Raw genomic sequence first — 23048 nt, 5'->3', positions numbered from 1 at the left:
AATGTCAGCCTTGGGTTTTGATAGGATACTACAGCTGTGCCTCGTTAGGGGCCACCGGGCCACCTGTATTATTTCCTACAGCTGCATGTGAATCTGCCGCCAAATTAATAAAACTTTAATTTAAAAATACCAAGCAATGTATGTATTATTTATAGAGACATGATGGCTCCTTTCCAGGAGAGATAGGGGACCAATCGAATACTCCCCCCACCCCCCACATGGAAAGAACATTTTTGAGGCAAATACAACGAAATATTAACACTTGAAAGATCTACATGTGGGTGAATGAGTGTATCTTGCTCTGTACTTCTCTTTGTGTCAAAAACTGCTGCAAAGACTGGGGCATGTGGGTGGCTCAATCAGCTAAGCTCCAACTTTGGCTCAGGGGATGATCTCGTGCTTCATGGGTTCGAGCCTCATGTCAGGCTCTGTGCTCAGAGCCTGGAGCCTGCTTTGGATTCTGTATTGCCCCCTCTCTCTTGGCCCCTCCTCCCGATTCATGCTTTCTCACGTGTTCCTGTGCATGTTCTCTCTCTCTCTCTCTCTTTCTCAAAAATAAATAAAACTTAAAAAAGATTTTTTTAATGCCACAAAGATTAAGTGAGCTGCTTAGAAAGGATGAACAGCAACACCCCGTTGGCAGCAGGTGCTCAGTCATTCTCTAGGACCCCTGAGAATTACTGATCTATTAGTCAGTGAAGGTAAGGGCTGCTGGAGCTTGTGTGGTCTGGAGAAGAATGTTTTTCATCAATCTGTGCCCCAGTTGATGCCTCATTACAACCTCCACTTTCCCTCCTTGCCAGCCCTCCTCACAAAGGCCCACAGTGAAGGCATGGTGTCTAGGAGAGGCAGGCCAGCATGATGGAGGGGAGCAGTTTATACACGGGGACACAGTTGTCCCTGCCTCCACAGTTGTCCCAAGGACCTCGTGAGTGAACGCGTGTTAAACACTCACAGCAGGCCTGGCACCTGGGTTCTGGTCAAGCTGAGTGTGGCTGGGACTGAGGCAGAAATGCTCCCCCAGGACCCTCACAATCTTGTTTCAAAAAAAATTTTTTTAATGTTTTATTTATTTCTAGGAGAGAGAGAGAGAGAGAGACAGCGTGAGCAGGGGAGGGTCAGAGAGAGAGGGAGTGACAGACTCTGAAACAGGCTCCAGGCTCTGAGCTGGCAGTCAGCACAGAGCCCGACGCGGGGCTCGAACCCACGAACCGCGAGATCATGACCCAAGCGAAAGTCGGACGCTTAACCGACTAAGCCACCCAGGCGCCCCTCACAATCTTGTTTCAAAGGCAGCTTCTCAACCTACATTACAGTCAGGATTAGGCCCAGAGGAAATAGACAACTTGCCCAAGGTCTCTGGGGTTGAAAAGGGACTGACTGCTGACCATGCCCTGAGTTGGAACGGGTGCACATCTGAGGCAGAGAGCAGAAGGGTGGCTTGGTCAAGTGAGAAGGGTAAGCTGTTTGGAGGATTTGGGGCCATGCTGGACCCCTTGAGTCCTTCTATCTGTCCTCACCCCTGTCCCTGCTCTGGGAGCTTAGAGACAGCCCCATATAGATGAGATATCTGGGAGAAATAAGTGAAGTGCTCAGGGCCTCGCGGAGCAAAGTGTCTAGGCTTCCTATGATGTTAGGAATCGAAAGAAGAAAGGACTGAACAGCAGCCGCCAGCCCTCAGCGGCAAAGGGAGGACCGAGAGCTCCCTCTGCAGGCGAGTGGCTTCTTCCAAGACATCTGTGTCCTTCCCTGGGTGTCTGACATACAGCAGGGGAGCCCAGGACACTGGACCCACGGAAGACCAAGGCTGTAAGCTCAGCGTCCTGTTCAAAGGTACCCAGCCAGCAGGCAGGAAGGCTGCCCCAGAAATAATGGTTTCAATAGTAATGTTATTTATTTATTTGTTTGTTTAATGTGTTACCTATTTCTTTTTCTTTTTTATCTGTTTTATTTATTTCTGAGAAAGAGAGACAGTGTGAGCAGGGGAGGGTCAGAGAGAGAGGGAGGCACAGAATCTGAAGCAGGCTCCAGGCTCTGAGCTAGCTGTCAGCACAGAGCCCGATGTGGGGCTCGAATTCACGAACCGTGACACCGTGACCTGAGCCGAAGTTGGATGCTCAACCAACTGAGCCACCCAGGCGCCCCAATAGTAATGTTTTTTTTTTAAATATTTTATTGTGCTAAAGTATATACAACATAAAATGTACCATCTTAACCATTTGTAAGTGCACAGTTGAGTGGCATTTAAAAAGATTTACACTGTTGTGTGGACATCACCACTGTCTCTTTCCAGAACTTTCCTGTCCTCCCACACTGAGACTGTTCTCAGTACACACTGACCCCCCACCCCCTTCCCCAGCCTCCAGCACCACCATCTACTTTCTGTCTCTGTGATTTTGGTGAGTCCAGAGACCCCTTAAGAGTGAAATCCTTCTGTGTCTGGCTTACTTCACTCAGCACCATGTCCTCAAGATTCATCCATGTTGTAGCAGGTACCAGAATTTCCTTCCTTTTTAAGCCTGAGTAATATTCAACTGTATGGATAGGCCATATATTGTTTATCCATCCATCCCTTCTTCCATCCATAATCCTTCCTTCCATCCATCTATTCATCCATCCATCCATCCATCCATCCATCCATCCATCCATCCATCCTTCCTTCCTTGCTTCCATCCATTCTTCTATCCATAAATCCTTCCTTCCATCCATCCTTCCATCCATAAATCCTTATTTCCTTCCTTCATCCATCCTTCCATCCATCTGTCCATCCGTCCATCCATCCATCGATGGACACTTGGGTTGTGTCCACCTTTTGGTTATTGCAAATAGTGCTATGAACATAGGGGTGCAAATGACTGAGTCTCAGTAATTTTTAATGAACTTATTTTGGAATAAGTTGCGATTTACAAAAATGTTCCAAAGAGAATTCAGAGTTCTCATAAACCCTAAGGTTAACATCACATGTGACCATGGTACATTTGTCACAACCAGGACATTAACATAGTACACTGTAACCACTAAGCTTCGGATATCATTTAGCTCTTACCTAACTTCCCACTTCTGTTCTAGGATCCAACCTGGAGTACCACATTGGATGTAGTCAATGGTTTTTCAAAATGGTTATTAGGAACACTACATAGCGATGTGGGGGAAAATTGATGATAGAGAGTTACATAGAAAAAGTAAACTAGAAGATTGTATCTGTGCAAAACCGGCATTATTGAAACTGTACAGAATGTGCCAGAACCATCTTGTGACACAGGGAACGTGATCGCCCGTTTTACAGATGCAGAAGGTGAAGGTGACATTGCCCCACCCAGACACTCAGGTTCCTGGTGCATCCCTGGTGCCCCTTTCTCTGGAGCACTGTTCCTAGTCTGCTCCCGAGCCCTTGCTCCACCTCCCAGTAGCCCTGAGCCCAGAGCTGACTGATGTGGGGTCCACTCTGGCCCCTGGCCTCCCGCTGCCTTTCCTACTGCAGAAATCCTGGGAACCAGGTGAGGCTGGACCTCAGTGTGCCTCCCTCCCTGCCCTCCCCTGCANCCCGCCACTAAGAATGCTCCCTCATCAGCCTCAGTGCCTGAGGATCTTCTGGGGAAGCTGGCCTAAGACAGGGAGGAAGGGTGGCTTCACACGGCTGGTGAGGGAGAAGCTAGCCGTCTACACACGCCTGCTACCCTCTGCTGCTGCTCCTCACGGGCAAGCTCATTGCAAGGATTGGAGACATGGCTCTGAGAGCTGACCTTCCACACAGGGTCCCTATCGATATAGTCACCCCAGCCCAGCAGGACCCAGGGGCGAGGCAGCCTCAGGGTGCCAGAAAGCACAGGGCAGTCAGTTGATGGGTTTTTGCCACAGAACTACTTGTTACAGTAAAAGGAGGAGCCGTTCCAGAGGACATGGGACTGGCAGTCCTGACAGCCAGTAGACTTTTCTAGAAAGTTCTGTGGACCCATGAAAGAGGTCAGAAAATGTAAAAGTAGTTCAAAAAACAAAACAAATCAAGACACCATGGCTCTAGACTGTATTTTCCATTTTTAAATGTGCTTTTGCTGATTTTGAAAGCAGTCTATGCTTCGTGTAAAATAAATTCAAACCCAGCAGGAAGACACGATCCCGCCCTAGTGGTTCTGCTGAGAACAAAGCTCAGCATGGTTTACAAGACCCCGCACCCCTGGGTCCTGCCCATCTCCAGTGTGGGTTCCTACCACTGTCCCATCATCAGGTCGAGACAGAGGCCTTCTGTCCTTCCACAGATGCCACATCTGTCCCCCCTAGGGCCTCAGGGCCTTTGCACTTCCCTGCCCTGAGAAAGCCCTGCCCTGCCTCCTCTCAGCTACTCCCTACCCCTCCCCATACAGCCCCATTTCTGGCCTCTTATCATTTAAGTCTTTTTTAAAAAATTTTTTTAATGTTTTATTTATTTTTGAGAGAGAGAAACACAACGTGAGCAGGGGAGGGTTAGAGAGAAAAGGAGACAGAGAATCTGAAACAGGCTCCAGGCTCTGAGCTGTCAGCACAGAGCCCGACGCGGGGCTCAAACCCACGAACCGTGAGATCATGACCTGAGCCGAAGTCGGACACTTAACCGACTGAGCCACCCAAGCACCTCAGCTTATCATTTAAGTCTTGGCTCAAATGTGCCCTCTCAGAGGCCTCTCTGATCTGCAGGTTAATGTTGTCTTAGTGTAAGAACACAATATGTAATATGTACAGCACACATACAACACACATACATGCATACAACATACAACACACATGTCAATCGTGTTTATGTTAACCTAAACTCCTAACCCCTGCGTTGTTCCTGGGTCATCTGTATGTGTTAAAATGATAATATTTGAATGTGTTGGGTTAAATGAAATATATTTTCAAAATAGATTTTACCTTTTTGTTTTACACTTTTAGGGTAGACAATTCTAAATTACATGTGACATATTTTTTAAAATTTATTTTTAAGGGAGACAGAGCACAAGTGGGTCAGGGGCAGAGAGAGAGAGGGAGACACAGCATCCGAAGCAGGCTCCAGACTGTGAGCTGTCAGCACAGAGCCTGACGCAGGGCTTGAACCCATGGACCATGAGATCATGACCTGAGCCAAAGTCGGACGCTCAACCGACTAAGCCACCCAGGTGCACCACACATGTGGCATATTTTTACGGACAGCATTGAAAGTACTCTGTGGTAGGAGTAAGCTAGGCCATCACCTGTATCAAACCTCATAAAAAGGTCAATATTAACACAGGGTTCTCTACAACTGTGGTCCAGCCAAGATATCACAGCCTTTATTTAATTATCAATTTATTCTTTCATTTTTTTTTGGCAACCATGCACTCATGTCAACGGACACCTCCAAACACCTGTTACCTGCAGGGGACCTTGTCAAGCTGCAGAACTCCCTAGAGAAGCAATCTGCTCTGATTGCTCTTGCTCCAATCTAGCTCTTGCTCCGATCTTCCTGGGAGAACGCGGTTTCCTGTCTCTGGAATTCCCCGGCCTCAGCACGGACCCCCATGTGCTTTATCCTGCAAACCTCACTTACACGTCCAGAGTAAGTTGTGTGTGTCACATCCCTCCACCTTGAAATGCTTCAAGACACATTTCCTTGGAACAATGAGTCTCTTCCATCAGCTCAGAACAGCCATCAGCTTCAGCAAATCTAACCTTGTTAACATATTTTATCGGATCTGTTTGTACCCCAATGTTGTCAGCTTCGTTATTTCACTCCACGATGTGCCTCAGAGCATTTTCCCCCCTGCAGTACAGGATCCAGCCAAGATCAGGCATTGGAATCAGTCGTCACATCTCTTTGGTCCCCAGGGCCCTTAGAAGCAGAATTTCCCTCCCCATTTCACAGGTAAATAAATCGTGTTCCACAGAAGCACAAGGACCCATCTGAGGTCACTCACTGGGTTAGGAGCAGAGCTCTTGCAACTCCTCCCGGTTGGTCACGGGGCTAAAACTCTCGTGGCACCCGGCACCACAGTAACCTGGTGATATCATGACAAGAATTTCAAATTTATGCGCATGGATGCTGGAAGCTTTCTCCCGAGGTCGCCATGGCAATAAGCCAGCCCGGCTACACAATTTCTGTAGGAAAACGTGCCATCATCTTGTGAAGCTGAAGATGCCCTACGCGGGACCCACCCAGCCCCGCCCTGGATGTAGTTGCTCTTCAAATTTTTTTTTTTTTAATGTTTTATTTATTTCTGGGAGAGAGAGAGACAGCGTGAGCAGGGGAGGGTCAGAGAGAGGGAGTCACAGACTGAAACAGGCTCCAGGCTCTGAGCTGGCAGTCAGCACAGAGCCCGACGCAGGGCTCGAACCCACAGACCGCGAGATCATGACCTAAGCGAAAGTCGGACGCTTAACCAACTAAGCCACCCAGGCGCCCCTGTAGTTGCTCTTCAGATGAGCTCACACACACATAGGAAAGTTCTTCACACCACTGTCTGCAGCACCAAACAAGGGAAACAGCCCAAATTTCCAAGGGCCAGAAGAGGGATCAAGGGGCTAGGATGTAGTCGTAAGGCACCAGGGTGGCTTAGTCGGTTGAGGGTTTGACTCTTGATTTTGGCTCAGGTCATGATCCCGGGGTCATGGGATCAAGCCCCATGTCAAGTGCCACAATGAGCATGGAGCCTATTTGAGATTCTTTCTCTCCTTCTGCCTCTCCCACCGTTCACTCACATACTCTCTCTCTCTTTAAAATTAAAAAAAAAAGAAAGAAACCAGGATGTGGTCTACAATGGAATGTGATTCAGTAGAAATGAATGAGCTGTAGTATGTGAAAATGAATTAATGTCAAAAACATAATGGGAAAATAGTGAAAATTCCAGGAAAAGATATCCGAATATGGACCATAAATGTGCATTATGTTCTTTGGTGACACATATATGTTACTATACATCTCTGCCTACTAAATATGGTATGCCAGCCCTCACAGCCCTTCAAACCAAACCATGGGGCTGCCTGTCCACTGTCTTTTCAAGTTTATTTTGAGAAAGAGTGAGAGAGAGAGAGAGAGAGAGTGCACGCACATGTGAGCAAGGAGAGGGACAGAGAGAGAAGGAGAGACAGAATCCTTCAAGCAGGCTCTATACAATCAGCACGGAGCCTGATGTGGGGCTCAAACTCATTAACTGTGAGATTAGGACCTGAGCCAAAATCAGGAGTCGGGGACTTAACTGCCTGAGCCACCATTTACTACATATGGTATTTTACACATATTTTTACAAACATACTTAGGGACCATAAATACTATAATGATCCATAATTTGCCATTTATATAATAATGTTATTACTTATGTAATAAATATAAAATACTATAGAATTAAAACTACATGTAACGCTATATACATTTTGTCTATATGTCTGTTATACACTCATCTATACATTTATAAATCTATGAAAACAGAGAAGGGCATAATAAACAAACTATTGCCCTTCCCTGGACAGTTTTAAGTGTTTTACAAATCGGAGTCGCGCACGCGTGTAGGGACGGCCCAGCGTGGGGCCGCCGGCAGACTTTACACTCCGAGGACCACCCTTTGAGAAGCGTAGGCCCGGGAGCCACCTCAGATCCTTTGCACCACAATTCTGCTTCCAACTAGACAGAAAAATCACAAAGAAAGTGCAAATGCGTTCTGAAACCCGGCCTCTCCTCAAATGCACACACAAAGCAGTTTTGTGAGCAGAAACTTGGAAAGCGCCCTGCTGGGTTTCAATTTTCCCTCATAAACTGCTTGCTTTGTCTCTGTGTTCATTTTCCTTTCCCACCGCTTAGCCACCCCCTCCCCAAACCCGCAGTGCAGTGGGAAGACAGACCTTGAAGGGCACATTGCTGGACCCCCAGGAGGCCTGGCTTTGAGGACACGTGAATGGGGATCCGACAAGGGAACTCACCCAGCCGCTCCCCCAGAGGGCGTGCCACCTTTGGTCTGTCCGGGGTGATCTGGGGTCGCCAGCCCTCACAACCCTTCAAACCAAACCATGGGGCTGCCCGTCCAAAGAGCACCATCAAGAGAGGGAGCGACCAGAGCCTCTGCCCGGACTGCCTTCCTTTCTCCCGCTTCTGGTGCCGAGGCCTGCCTCTGCTCAGGTTGCCATCCCGGGCATGCACACACAGCCACTAGAGGCCATGACCATGCCGCCGTGCACTTCCCTGATGCCTCCCCTCTGTGCAGGCGCGCCTCTCACCTGAAGCCCAGGGCCGCAGAAAGGCAGGTCCCACATCGGGCCATCAGCGCGGCCCCAGGCCACCGCTCCCCAAGCACTCACAAGCACTCACGATGTGCTGGACGCTGTTCCTTAACTAGCGTAAGAGGTGTGCACACATCTCATTTCTTGGCTCTAAATCACAGTGAATCTGATATTCTGATAATAAGCCTCCACTCATCCGGCTAACCAGGAACCCAAGTTCCTTCTTTTTTTTTTTTTTTTTTTTTAGGGCAAGTCCTTTAGGCTTTGCGCTTGGGCCTCGATGCTGACAACACAGCCCAGGCAGGCCCATAGCAGGGAGGTGATGGGGACGTCAGCCCCCTCCGGCACAACAGCCGAGACTTTGCAGAGGTGGCAGCAAGGAGGGCTGATATCCTTTGTCCCCGCCCCCTTGCTAGAGACCCTGCCGGGGCTCTCTGGGACCTGACCCCCGTCCTTGCCTCCTGGGCTGCGTGACAGGAGGCTTCCCAGTTTTGAGCCTCTTTCTAAGAAGCAGGAGTGGCCTCCACCCTTCAGAACCTGGTTGGCCCTCTTGAAAATACTTCTCATTCTCTTCAGATAAGCCTACAGGAAAATAAAGGCATAAATTATCCACATTATCCTACAGGAAGGTCTCCCTAGCGTAGGAGGGGCCCACTGTTATCGCCCAGCTTCAGGCAAGAAAGCAGGGTCAGGGAGGGCAAGTGATCCCAGCCCTCCCCCACCCAAGCCCCAGGCTTTCCCAATGAGGAAGGGGGACGCCTGGCAGAACATCTAGCCCATCAAACTCCTGGTTTCATGAGAGCCCTAAACGTCTCCTTCAAATGAATTTACAATTGGGGCACCTGGGTGGCTCGGTCAATAAAGCCTAGACTTTGGCTCAGGTCACGATCTTGTGGTTCGTGAGTTTGAGCCCCACATTGGGCTTTCCACCGTCAGTCTGAGCTGCTTGGGATTCTCTCCCTCTCTGCCTCTCCCCAGCTCTCTCGGTCTCTCAAAATAATCTTTAAAAAAAAAAATTAATTTACATTTTATTTTTTTAAATGTTTTTATTTATTTCTGAGAGAGACAGAGAGACACACACAGCATGAGCAGGTGAGGGTCAGAGGAGAGGGAGACACAGAATCCGGAGCAGGCTCCAGGCTCTGAGCTGTCAGCACAGAGCCTGACGTGGGCCTCAAACCCACGAACTGTGAGATCATGACCTGAGGCAAAGTCGGACACTTAACCGACTGAGCCACCCAGGCACCCCATGAATTTACATTTTAAAATCAGGTTTTAAGGTGTTAACTTTCTGGGTCCAGGATGGATGGGGCCACCCCTGCCCGTGTGCCATCACTTCTGGTCCCTGCAGCTGCTCCAAGGGACCAGACACACAGTCTCCCTGGTCCCTGCACGCCATCTCCCGCCCCCCCCNTCTCATTCCTTAGTTCTCTGCTCCTTGTTGCCTGGAACACCGGTGACTACATGGCCCACCAACCTGGTATGTTCTGCTTCTCTCTTCCTTGTTCTCGTACCTGCAGAAGCTTCCCACCTTGTCCCCCATCCTGCGGTTCCCCGAATGCCGAACGGAGGCGGTCTGCATCAGGAAGTGTAGGTCGGGTTTGCCTCAGCTATGCTGCCCCTTTAATCATCTAATGGATGGAAATGAAAACAGACCTCCGCAGCACAGCCACAGGCTGGCACTACCCATCCTGTGCCCTGGCCCTGGGCAGGGAGATTGACGGGGTGGGGGTGGGGGGTTAGGGGAGGNAAGTGTCCAAGTCCTGGCAATGGGCTACCCAAGGAGCTGGGTATAATTAAAGGCCCTGGCAGTGACTCTGCCCACTCATTTTACCGCAAAAGTCTATTTCTGATCCTGGGGAGGGCAGGAAGTGTGAAGGCAGGCCACCGTCACGAGGCAGCAGGCTGGGGACTCCCCCTCACGCGGGGCAGGAGCCTATCCTGAAGGCTGGTGGTGGAACAGCCCTGTGAGTGGTTGTAGTGTCCCTGAGATGGTGGGACGCACTAGACTGGCTCCGAAAGGAGGCAAAGCCCAGATAAAGCACATTCACACCGTGCGGACAGACATCTGCAGAAGAGTGCTCACTTTGGTAAAAGACGGGCCATCATCCAGACATCAGCAGGGGGACTGGGCCACTGTGGTGCATTCAGAGTCATTCTGATGGAGAGAAAGGGCGCTCACCGGCCAGCGGGATGTGCTGAAGGACAGGGACTGACAGAGGAGGTCACAGGAGTCCCCGGCTCCACCTAGGAGGCTCCCGGGAGGCCCACCACCAAGAGGGAAGGTTTTCCCTGATGCTCCTGGTCAGTCGCTCAAGGACAGACCCCCAGGCAGCTAATCGGGTTATTCAGAAAACAGGCATATCATGGGTATTGCAAGTTTGCTTCCAGACCTCTGGAGTGAAGTGCAATCAAATAAAGTCAGTCAAATGGATGTTTTGGCTTCCCCGGGCACATGGAATCTGAGCTTACACCACGCTGTAGTCTAGTAAGTGTGCAACAGCATAATGTCTAGAGAAACAAGGTACATACTTCAATTTAAAAATACTCTATTACTGGGGTGCCCAGGTGGCTCAGTCAGTTGAGCATCCAACTTCAGCTCAGGTCATGGTCTCGCAGTCTGTGAGTTTGAGCCCCGCATTGGGCTCTGTGCTGACAGAGCCTGGAGCCTGTTTCAGATTCTGTGTCTCCCTCTCTCTCTGCCCCACCCCCCACCCCACTCATGCGCTGACTCTCTCAAAAATAAACATTAAAAAAATTAAAAATAAATATACCTTATTCCCAAGAAATGCTGTCTGTCACCTGAGCTGGCAGCGGGCTGTCATCTTTCTGCCGGTGGAAGGTTCTCCTGGAGGCTGCTGGCTGCTGACGGACCAGGGCTGCCAGAGGCTGGGTGGTTCTGGCAAGTTCTCAGAAAAAGACAGTGAAGTTTGCTGCGCTGATGGACTCTTTCCTGAAAGGTCTCTGTCACATGCGAAGCTGTCCGACAGCATTTTACCCCCAGGAGAACTTCTTTCATGCCTGGAGTCCAGCCCCTCAGACCCACGGCTGCTTTGTCGGCTTCTTCACGTGATGTTCTCAACCCTCCGCCGTCACTTGAATTGACCGCATGCGCTTCCACCGGGAGCGGCTTCCAGTTCCAGAAACCCTTCGCTGGCTCGCCCGAAAGGAGCCGGGCCTCATTGGGTGCAGCGGGAGACAGAAGCGGTTCGGCTCCACTTGGGGTCCTGGTTCTCTTCCTGTCCCCCCACATCTGCATGGACTTGAACCCCACAAGGTCATCCCTGAGGGCTGGAATCACCCTCTGTCAAACTCTTGTCGCTGCAGATATTCTGGTCTCTTCCTGTGACTCCCATCTGACCTCAGTGGTGTCTCAAACGGTGAATCCTTTCCAGCAGGTTCTCAGAGGTCCTTTCCCATCAGAGGAATCCCTGTCTGTGGCCACGGCAGCCTTAGGAAACGTACTTGTCGAACACGACTGAAGGATGGAAGCGACCCCTCGACCCCTGGGCTGCAGAGTGATGTTGTGTGAGGCGTGAAACCACACTCGTCTCATTGGCCATCTCCATCAGAGCTCCCAGGCCAGCAGGTGCACTGCACGCAGACCGCTGTCATCCAGGCTTCGTCGTCCCCTTCCCAGAGGACAGCAGAGCTGAGGGCACTTGTTAGGGGCCTCACATTCGGGAATGGTTGACGAGCACCTGCCCCGCTTACGATCACCGGCCACATCGGCCCCCAACGGGAGGGTCGGCCTGTCCCTTGAGGCTTGGAAGCCAGGGGCTGACTTCTCCTCGTTAACTATGCAAGTCCCGACGGTCCTGCATGGCACCTTCTAAGACCTGTCATGGAGCATGGTCACTTTCATTAACGGTCTTGGCCAGACCTCCCAGACCACCCGCGGCAGCATCTATACCGCAGCGCACTCTTACATCATGGAGACAGCCTCTGCTGGCTTCAGACTCTCCTCCTGCAGCCCCCTCTCCCGCTTGGCCTTCATGGAATTGAGGGTAGTCGGGGCCTCGCTCTGGTTAGGCTGGGCTCACAGGGATGCTGTGGCTGGTTCAGTCTTCTATCCCAACCGCTAAAACAATATGGCTGATTCTTTCCCATCTGATCCATGTGCTCACTGGGGAGCGCTTCTAACTCTTTCCAGAGCGTGTCCTTTGCACTGACCACCTAGCTAACTGTCCAGGGCGAGGGGCCCGGCTTCCGCCTACCTCGGCTTCGGATACGCCTTCCTCACCAAGCTCAATCATCTGTAGCTTGTGGTCTGAGGTCAGAAACAGGAGACTCTCCCTTTCGCTTGGACCCTAGAGGCGTCTGTAGGGTCATCACGTGGCCCAATTCTAGGGTGGCTGTGCCACAGGAGGAGGGAGGCCCGAGGAAGAGGAGAGATGGGGCGGGGGGGGAGGGAGGGGTCAGGAAAGCGGCCAGCACACACAAGATTATCAATGTTTGCCCTGACATGAACGTGGTTCCTGGCCCCCAAAACAATTATGATGGTGACGGCAAAGATCACGGTCACAGATCGCCGTAACGAATTACAAAGAAAAACTATTGGGAGAGTTATCAAAATGTGACACAGAGACACCAAGTGGGCAAATGCGCCAATAAACTTGCTCAAGGCAGCCACAAACCTCCAATCTGTAAAAAACGAAACATCTGTGAAACGCTGTAAAGCAGGGCACAGTGTAAGGGAGCTCACCTGTGTAGAAACAAGGATTCCCTTCCCAGGCCTCAGGTTTGCCTCTCTCTCAAGTAAATATTATTTTTGCTTTGGTTTGTTGGTCGCAAGAGTCTTTTAACTACCTCCCTCAAGTGAGCATATGTAGTTTGCATGTGGGTAACACCCACACGTCTGGGTTACTCTTTGATAATCCACACTGAGATGAAAAAGAAGGAGGTGAATCTATATGTACCGATGTGAATGGATCTTATGGTAAACTAAGTGAAATAAGTGTATCATGGTGCATTTAGCATGCTGCCACTTGTATAAGTAAGAACTGTCAGTTAGTTTTTTAAAAGGCCAGGAGAAGAAGAACAGAGAACAAATAGAAAACAAATTGTAAAATGGTGGACTGAATCCCAACTGGAACTATAACTACCCAGGTGGAAATGAGAGAAACACTCCCATTCAAAGCAAAGATGAACAGATTGGATTTAAAAAGTAAGGTCGTACTACACACTGTCTGTAAAACCCTCTTTAAATAACACGCTATATATAGATTACAAGGAACACCAACTGGGTGGTTAAAAATAACAGAGATTTATTCTTCCAGCTCTGGAGGCCAGGCATTTGAGATCAGGGCATCGGCAGGCTTGTTTCTTCTGGGGACCCTGAGGGAGAAACCCCTGCCCGTGCCTCTCCTAGCTTCCAGTGGTTGCCTACAATCCCTGATGTTTCTTGGCCTCTGGACTCACCACTTCCTCGATCTCCATCCTCACATGGCATTCTCTTCTGTTTCCGTCCGAAAACAGACCTCTCATGACATTTCCTACCTCTCATAAGGACCCATGACATTGCATTAGGGCCCACTCTAACCCAGTGTGGACCTCACTCAACTTGATGATGTCTGTAAGACCCTTTTCCCAGATAAGGTCACATTCACGGGTACCGGGGGCTGAGACTTGGGCTTGCCTTTTCAGGGGACACAATCAGATCTGTGATGCTCTGCAAACATAAATCAAAAGCGAGCTGGAAGCTACTATATTAGTATCTGACACAATAGACTCCAGGCCAAAACATATCAGCAGGAATAAAAATCGTAGAGGAGGACAAGTCATCAACAAAGGCAAAGCAACCCTCATGTGTCTGCACCTGCTCCAGAACTCGGGATCACGTGAAGGAAGGGACAAGACAAAGGAGAAACAGACAAATCCTGCACTAGAATCGGACGTTTCAACATCTCTCTGAGCGATGGTAGAACCAGCACAGAAGTGCAGAATGAGCAATGCCATCCACCCACTTGACCTGATGTATACTAACCACTGCACCTGTATGCTCCACGTGCTCGAGGAACATTTACCAAGCAGACCACACTGTGGCCATAAAACATAGCTCTCACTTTAAAAAGGATTGAAATCATACAAAGCATGGTCTCTGGCGACCAATTAAATACACAAGGAACTAATTTTGGAAACATCTGGAAAATCCTCAAATATTTGGAAATCCATGACACGTTTCCAAATAAACCTTGGGTCTGAGAAGAAATCATGATAGAAACTAGAAATTATTTTCAGGGGTGCCTGGGTGGCTTGGTCGTTTAAGCATCCGACTCTTGGTTTCAGCTCAGGTCATGATCTCAAGGCTTGTGAGTTTAAGCCCTGTGTTGGGCTCTGTGCTGACAGTGCGGAGCCTCCCTGGGACTCTCTCTCTCTCCCTCTCCCGCTGCCCCTCTGATGTCTTTCTCTCTCAAAATAAATAAATAAACAAAAAAACCCACCATTTTCAGCAGACAACGTAACATAATCATGTGGGATGTGACTAAAGCAGTGCGTGGAGGGAGAACTACCACCTTCAAACCAGATGTTGAAATTCAGACCCTGGGTCCCTCCCAGGACATGGTTCCTACACCCTCTCAGTGAACACTGGAAGCACAGGTTATAAGCACGGATCACTGCTTACACTGCGATTTCATAAGGGTCACAAAAAGTTGCTTCTATAAAATTTTTTTAATGTTCGTTTATTTTTGAGAGAGAGAGATGGATCATGAGTGAGGGAGAGGCGGAGAGAAAGGGAGACACAGAATCCAAAGCAGGCACCAGGCTCCAAGCAGTCAGCACAGAGCCCAATGCGGGGCTTGAACCCACAAACCGTGAGCTCATGACCTGAGCTGAAGTCTGATGCTTAACTGACTGTGCCACCCACACACCCCTCAAAAGGTTGCTTCTTTACTTTTGGTGATCCTTTTGCATTTATTAGCTAAAGTTTTTCCCTATAAAATCAACCATTTACCTTGAAATATGAGGTAAAAAAAGAAAGGCAAGGGTAATTATTTTTTGCTTGAGCCTTTGATTTATTTTCAGAGTAATGACACAATGCTTACCAGTATCCACCTGTGATTATACAGTTTTCTATGCTTTTGAGGCTCAAGTGATTCCAAAGGGGGACTCTTAAAGCTGCCTCCTGAGTCCTCCTCATCCCTAATAACTTACTATAAAATTTTCAAACATATAGAGGAGTTGAAAGAACTTTGCAGTGAATAGTCACAAACCTACCACCAAATTCTATAGCGAACATTTTTCTTTGATTAACATCACCAACGCTGCTTACCTTCCTCAGAGCCTGCCTTCATTGCACTTCATGTGTTTCCTTCTAGGCCTTTCTCTATGTACCGTACATACTTGCCTGTCGTGTTAGTCTGCCAAGGCTGCCGTAACAGAATACCATAGACCAGGGGGCCCTCGACAACAGAAAGTTCTGACAGTTCTGGAGCCTGGTTATCCAAGGTCAAGGTGTGGGCATGTCTGGTTTCTCCGGAGGCCCCTCAGGACACGGGAGGTGGGCTGCAGGTCCTATGCTCATTTAGCGTGTCTGACAACGTGGTGCTGATGTCGGCCAGGAAGCTCAGTTCCTCCCGACCTGGGCCCTCGCAGTGGCTAGCTTCTTTCAGAGCTGGCGATCTGAGAGACAAGACAGCACGCCGGGGGGGGGCTTATCATGTGTAGGACCCAGATTTAGAGGGGACGTAGCATCACTTCTGCCACATCCTAGTCCTTAGAGTGACTAAGTGCACGCTCACTGTAAGGCAGCAGGGTTTGGCTTGGAATTTACGAGCTTATCATAAATGAACTTTTATGGGATGCTTTGACCCCTGAATGTTGTCTCCCTTATGCTGTAATTCTAGGATGACAAGAATCATGCATTCTTGGGGCACCTCTGTGGCTCAGTCAGAATCAGTTGAGCATCCGACTTGGGCTCAGGTCATGATCTTGTGGTTCACGAGTTCGAGCCCTGCATCGGGCTCTCTGCTGTCAGCACGAAGCCCACTTCGGATCCTGTCCCCTTCCTGTTGCCCCTCCCCCCCCGCCCTCAAAAATAAGTAAACATTAAAAGGTTCTTGCATTCTTTACCAACCACTGTCCCCCCAACAGAGCGCAGGCCACTCAGGCCCCTGACACACTCGGAACTTCAGACCCTCATGGCCGGTGGAACAGTGGGTGGTCTGGGGGACGCTCTCTACAAAATGGAGATATATCTTTGGAAAATAAACATAGGTTGTTTTGCACGGGGAGTACATTCATGTTACCTGTATTAAAAGACATCACAAGGCTCAGGACGCCTGGCTGGCTCAGTCCGAAGAGCAGGTGACTCTTGATATCAGGGTTCTGAGTTCAAGCCCCACATTGGGCATAGAGATTACATCCGTAAATAAACTTAAAAATATATACATTAAGAAAAATGAAAAAAAACCACACATAACAAGGCCCTTCAGGTGGAAGCAGTAAGTAAGACTATCCAGGCGCTCCTGGCCACACACACGTGCCCCAGAAACCTTCCCTGAGAAACGTGTAACCACCACACTGAGGCCAGCTGTTTTCAAGCTGTTCTGCGAATTTCTGCTTCCTTGTTCATGGATCTGTCACCTTCAGCACTTCTACAGGAAAGGGGCTGGCAGAACCCAAGGACGTCTGAAAACTGCAGATGCATGAGGCGAACTCTGACCTCCAGGGGAAACCTGTCAGCCAGCACAGATGGGGAACCTGAGGCAGACAGGCCACTCAGCTGAAAATAGGAAGGCGAAGATTCAAACCCAATGTCAGGCAACCAAAGAACCTTCTGTTAAACAAACAAGCAAACAAACAAACAAGCAAACAAACAAAAGCCCCTGTGTTCTTTGACTGAGGGAAAAGACACCTGACTTCTAATGGAGCGCTCTGACCGCTTTANAAACACGACGGTGCAGCACACTCTCATCTCACATGAGACCCGCCACACCTGCTGGGCCGGCCCCGCCCAGCAGCGGCAGACCCCGCCCCACGTCGGCAGGCCCCGCCCACTCACTGCCAACCCCCCCATCCCCGCGCTCGCGCCTCTGAGGGCGGAGGCCTCCGCGGGCCGAACCACGGTGCCCCTCCGAATGGGGGAAGGCGGAATTACCGCCGTCGGCGCCGTTGGCTTGGGCGTAAGTGATTAAAGCAACTCACCATCATTTTGGAATCGCGCCAGGCAGTCGTCTTTCCAGGAGTGCTGGCCACCTCTAGGTCGCCAGGAGTTCCTTTTATATTTTGGAATCGTCCATTCTTTTGCCCAGTCAGTAGAAGATTCTAAAAGTCGACACGGAGAGGGGCCTAACTTATTAATGCAAGCGAAGCTGTTTGTCTGGTGGAAGCCTAAGACATCACAACCAAGATAGCTTGTTGAACTCGTAGTGTATTCTAGTATATACTTCTGAGTTATGTGTTCCGTTTCAGTGAATAAGCCGCCTCCTTGTGCCTCCCCGCGGCGTCGCAGATAGTTTAGTCCTTCAGCGCAACGCCCGACGGGAGAAGGAAGGGAGTGGCTGCCATGTTGGACGGGACCATACGGTCCCACAGGCGGGGGTGTTAAGGGGCTCCCGGTGAGTTGTTTGCTTGAGCCCAGCAGCCGTGGTGCGGCGCCTCAAGCAAATGCTTGTCATGGGCGCCCTGTCGTGGTCCCCGGTGGAAACACTTGCGGCCCCCGGCCGCCTCCGGGCAGCTGCGAGCTTCAGGGCGTGGACAGCCCCCCTCCCCGAGCTCTGTGGGGCGGCCCGCGGTANGTCGGCCGCGGCCCGGCCCGAGGGGGCGGGCGGGGAGGATGGTGGCGCGGACGAGCCCTCCTTCAGCGACCCCGAGGACTTCGTGGACGATGTGAGCGAGGAAGGTGAGGTGGCCCGGGAGGCAGCGGCGGTGGCGTCCCCGCGTCCCCGCTATAGACCCGGCCTAGGGAAGGGTTTCTAGGAGCGTTTGGATCTCCTTACGTGTGTTCTCCATTCAGAGTGGGGCGGGGCAGGGGGCCAGGTGGAGACTGGAGACCGCTTGGGAGCCGCTCACTTGCACTAGAACCTGGATTTTGGAGGTGGTGATGGTGGACAGCTCGCAAGCAGAAGCCATGGCCATGTGTGGCAATTAGGGTCGAGCCAAGCATGGCAGTGCACGTGTCGCACTATCTCTGGTGACAGTTCCTCGTCTGCAGGTCTGGGTGCCCCGAGTGATGAGCCATGCCTGTCAAAGGCCTGACCCGGAACTCATGGGGACGCTTTTTGGGGTTGATGCGATGCTGTCCCTTAAAACAGTTTGTGACAGAGTTAGGTTCCTTTGCCCCCGCTCTACAGAAGCTGCTGCCTCCAGAGAGCCTCGTAGGACTGGCAAGCGGACTCAAGCAGGTTCCTGTTTGATTCTCTCTCCTCTTGAGTCTGTAGGCAGATCGCTGTCCTTGTGCTGGCGCATCATATTTTTGGGGTTTAGTGTCAGTCGTTGTAACTTTGTTTTTCTTCTTACCTTGATTCCATCTGCGGGTATTTCTGCTTCTTCCCTGAGAGCTGTCTCCTGGAGTGATCTTTGTAGTGCCTAATCCCATTTGTTTATGTTCTGTTTTTAGCCATGTGAACTGTCGGAGCTCCCAGCACATCACTGGACTCCTGTGCATTATGGTAGAATCGGAAAAACAACACCAAGGAGGTAGCTCAGGACACACCAAGAAAATTAGATGTTGTCGTGTTAAGGTTTTTTTGTTTTGTTTGAGATCTTGCGTCTGATCTCACGGAGGTTGAGTCAGAATCAAAGAATTTCTGGTAAAATGAAGAAAAAAACTTAGGGAACCAACAATATTTATTTTAACTTAAACCTAATGTTAAAGAGCCACCTGTTGTCGTCATTATCCTTATGCTTTGTTTCTTAAGAGACATCTTAGCTTGAACAGCAGAAAAGGCTACACGGACCAGTGAATACTTGGGCCGCTGAGCCAGCGGAAGTCCCTGACCTGTGGGGAAATGTGCCCCCTACACGTGGGGGAGGTCGCTGGTAATGTACAAGGGGACAGTGTTGCCGGGACCCCACCAGCCTCTCCTTCTGGGGCCAGCATTCGTTTCCATTGCCCTGAGTTTTATTTTATAATCTAAGTTTCGGTTCAAAAGCTCATTTTGAGCCCCTGAGTGTTGACTCTGCAGTTGATTTTTTTAAAAAAGCGTTGAGCACATGCACTTCGCACGGGATTTCTACCGTGTGGACCATTTCCAGAGTTCGGCTATGTGGCAGGACTAATGGGAGCATGCGCTAGCCAGGCCAGGTGCCTGCCCAGAGAGCCTCTGGGGGCCCTTGGGGTCCTGAGACTGCCCAGAGGGGCCTGTGAGGCCCCTGGTCCTAGGGAGCTGCGCCCAAGCACACTGCCCCCCGACTTTCTGCAACCACCTGTTGTGGTCAGTAGTCCAAGTGCGCATTTCGTGGTTAGTGAGACAACTGCCCCGTGGGGTCAGTGAGGTGCACAAGGTGAAAATGGACGGGTCTCCAGGAAGAGCCCTCATGGAGGTGCTGGAAGCCACAGCCAGGCTGTCCTGACTCCAGGCCGAGGGATTAGCCTGCCGCACAGGGACTCGGACATGCAGCCGCTGCTGGTGCTTGCCAGACAGTACGTTATGGGTCTCACTCCGGGCCACTAAGTCATGCTTACCTTTAGGCTTGGTGTTTAGTTTTGAGAATTGCAGTCTCTTTCTCCTGGAGCCAGGCTGGGAATCTGTATGGCAAGAGTGAGTAGACGTGGGCACTGGGGGTGATGAAGGAAAGGGGTCTCCTCAGCGTGTCGTTGCCATGTTTATTCCCTTCCTGTCTGTGGGCACTTCCTATAAATGAGACGCTTAATGATTGAGGGAAGGAGTCCACAGTGTGTGTAAAGCTGAGCTTTTTATTGTAAACCTTGTAAAATCAGATCTGGCTAAACAGGCCACGTGTAATTGTACGGTAAGAACTTTAACAGCGACCCAGGGAGCTGACGCAGCCTCCCTTGGGAAGGTGCCTCCCACCGCAGTGACTGCGATCCGCCTCTTCCCATCTGTTTTCTCTCGGTCTCCACTTTTCCTCCTTGAAAATAAGAGGCAGTTCTTCTTTTAGAGTAACACTGTCTACATGATCCATGAAAGTGTTGAAACCAGAGCTCGTTTATAACAGGCTTGCTTTTAAACTAAGGGGCTTTTTTCCTTTTTGAAAAACTTCTGTAATTGTTTTTTATTATGGAAAATTTCCAGTATGACAGTGCAGAAACATTCGTATTAAGTTTTGAGAACGAAATGGCAGTAAAGGATATTTTTGGACATGTATCTTTTTCAGCATATTGAAATTAAGAGGAGAATTCAGAACAGAAATAATTGGGTTCCAGGGCACAGGGAGACACGAGGGGAGGTCCTTCGGGCTGGCTTTGCTGCTGTAGCTTCATCCGACCCGTGCTTGGACGGCAGCTTTGCTCTGCTATAGCTCCCGGTGCCGCCAGCACCGGAAACTACAGCTTTCTTCACCGGCTGCCTAAGTGGGTTTAGGGTCTGTGCAGAGCTTACGTGGCAAAGGCCTCATCTGATGCTCCGTTTGACCCCTGAACGCATACCTCCAGCAGCTGGTCGGGCATTTTATTGGCTCTGGGCCTTCATGGTCAGAAGACCTCCGCCCGCAGGCAGGACAGTGGCGGGTGGCGCCCAGCTGGCCTTGTCTCCTGCCCAGCCTGCTGTCCCTGCGCCCACTCCCCGGACACGTCTTTTTCCTGGCCCTTGACACCTGTCCTCTTTCTCATAACCTAGCCGGCCACCTTATGGAAATAAAGCAATTCTAACACGTCTGAGTGCTTACGGTTTGGGTTTTGTGACCTTAATTTTAAAAACAGGCGACAGGAACGTAATACGTTTCCAGTTTCTGAGTCTAGTTAAGAAAATAATGGCTAACACACTCTGTGTGTTGGGTGCTGTGCACAGTCCTCAGCACTCACTGACTTAGTACCTGAGCGGCTGGCGTCTCCCCCGCGCCCTGTGAGGGGACGCTGTCCCTTGTAAGAGGCGTCGCTGTTTGCTTTCCCCAGCGTGTGGGTTCTCTAGCCTCCCAGCCTGCGCAGCGATTTGACGTCGAGTACTGGGTGCGAGTTGTGTGCTTTGTCTTCAACTTGACATGGAGAAAGTGCCTGCTGGTGGGTGTGCGCTGGTGGTGGGCTGGGGAGGGCTCGCTCTCCTGAAGAGAGGCCAGCTCTGCATGGCATTCTGTATGCTGCAGGGCTTTAAAACGTTGATTTACAATCTTCCCTTGATTCCAGAAATGAATGGACATATCAGCAAGGAAAACGGGAAGAGTTAAACTCATCCTAATGTTCTCAAGTTTAAATTTTGAGTCAACCCAGGGCCGGGATTTCTTTTCTTCACAGTGGAACCGTTCAGATGACTCATTTTTCACTTACTGGGAAACTGTTCAATGTGTTAAACTAGCGTGTTAACATTCTGCGTGGTCAGAAAGAAGTCACTGGTCCATCTTGCGTCCATACAGAGCTGCTGGGGGACATTCTCAAGGAGCGGCCGCAGGAGGCGGACGGGATCGACTCAGTGATCGTGGTTGACAACGTTCCTCAGGTGGGGCCCGACCGCCTGGAGAAGCTCAAAAACGTCATCCATAAAATCTTTTCCAAGTTTGGGAAAATCACAAATGATTTTTATCCAGAGGAAGATGGAAAGACAAAAGGGTGAGTGGTGTTCCCCATGGTCTTGGTTCCTGGCGCCCTGTGGTGGCCGTTAGGCCATATAGGAGTCGCTGTGGACACAGAGGTGCCCGCCTCACCCACTATTCTGCCCCAGCCACCCTCGGCTTCAAGTCCACATGGCTCTTAAATTTGGGTATTAGGGGTTGTCTGCTAAATTCTTAAGGAATTGGAGCTTAGGGCGGGTGGTGGGCGCACCTGGGTGTCTCGGTGGGTTAAGCATCCAACTCTTGGTTTTAGCTCAGGTCACAATCTGATGTTTTGTGAGTTCGAGGCTCGCATGAGGCTCTCTGCTGACATTGTGGAACCTGCTTGGGATTCTCTCTCCTCTCTCTCTGCTCCTCTCCCATTTGCTCTGTCTCCCTCTCTTTCCTCTCTCAAACTAAATAAAAATTAGGAGCGCTTGGGTGGCCCAGTCCATTAAGTGGCGAACTTCACCTTAGTTCATGATCTTGCCATTCATGAGTTCAAGCCTCGCATCAGGCTTTGTGCTCAGCTCAGAGCCCAGAGCCTGCTTCAGATTCTGTGTGTGTCTCGCTCTCTGCTGCTCCCCCATTCGTGCTCTGTCTCTTTCTCAAAAATTAAAACATTTAAAAATTTTTATTTAAAAAAAATTGTTAAAGGTCAGAGCTGAGATTTACGTCTTCTGCCATCGGGACAAAAACTGGCATGATCCGTCCTGGCCGAAGGGCCCAGCAGATGAGAGGCTGGGTTCCAGGAGGACTTTGCATAGGGTGCGCTGTTGATTCTGAGATGAGCTTTTCTTCTTTCGCATCTTAACATCTCTGAGATGGGGTTACTGCTAACCGGTCTAAGTGAAAGTGTTGGGTCACTGCTTAATTAGCAACTTTTTTTCAACTGTTGCTTAAAATAGTGCGTCTTTTAAAAATGGTAGCATAAGGTATGTGTCCTGGAGTTTGCTTTTCAAATTCAGCAAAAGGTTTTCTGACACAGGAAAACCTTTCTTGTCAGATTTTCTCCATTAAAATTTCACGTGATACTGGTCTTGGAGAATCTTACAGGACAGACAGGAACCAGAAGAGAAGATAATGTTATGTTTTTTTAATTCAGGTAGTTTTGAAATTATTTTGAATAGCTTTCATTTTATTTGTTTTGTAAATCTTGGATAGTTTAAAAAATCTTTTTAATGTTTTTATTTTTGAGA

The 23048-nt window shown here is 49.9% G+C and overlaps 1 protein-coding gene across 1 annotated transcript in view; it reads right to left on the bottom strand.

Annotated features, from left to right (window-relative positions):
- The window catches only part of SNX8 (sorting nexin 8), a 69006-nt gene extending 51184 nt beyond the window's left edge, over positions 1-17822 (bottom strand). The window contains exons 1-2 of the mRNA XM_077758850.1: positions 17738-17822; positions 17350-17535 (exon numbers count right to left, since the gene is read on the bottom strand). Coding sequence (XP_077614976.1) covers positions 17350-17535; positions 17738-17822 — 271 coding nt within the window. The remainder of the gene's footprint in view (positions 1-17349; positions 17536-17737) is intronic.
- Positions 17823-23048: the final 5226 nt, after the last annotated feature.

This window comes from Crocuta crocuta, unplaced genomic scaffold (assembly GCF_008692635.1).
Source record: "Crocuta crocuta isolate KB4526 unplaced genomic scaffold, BGI_CrCroc_1.0 scaffold273, whole genome shotgun sequence".
NCBI lineage: Eukaryota > Metazoa > Chordata > Mammalia > Carnivora > Hyaenidae > Crocuta > Crocuta crocuta.
The sequence above is the reverse complement of the archived record's forward strand: the minus strand, read 5'-3'. Positions and strand labels throughout refer to the sequence as shown.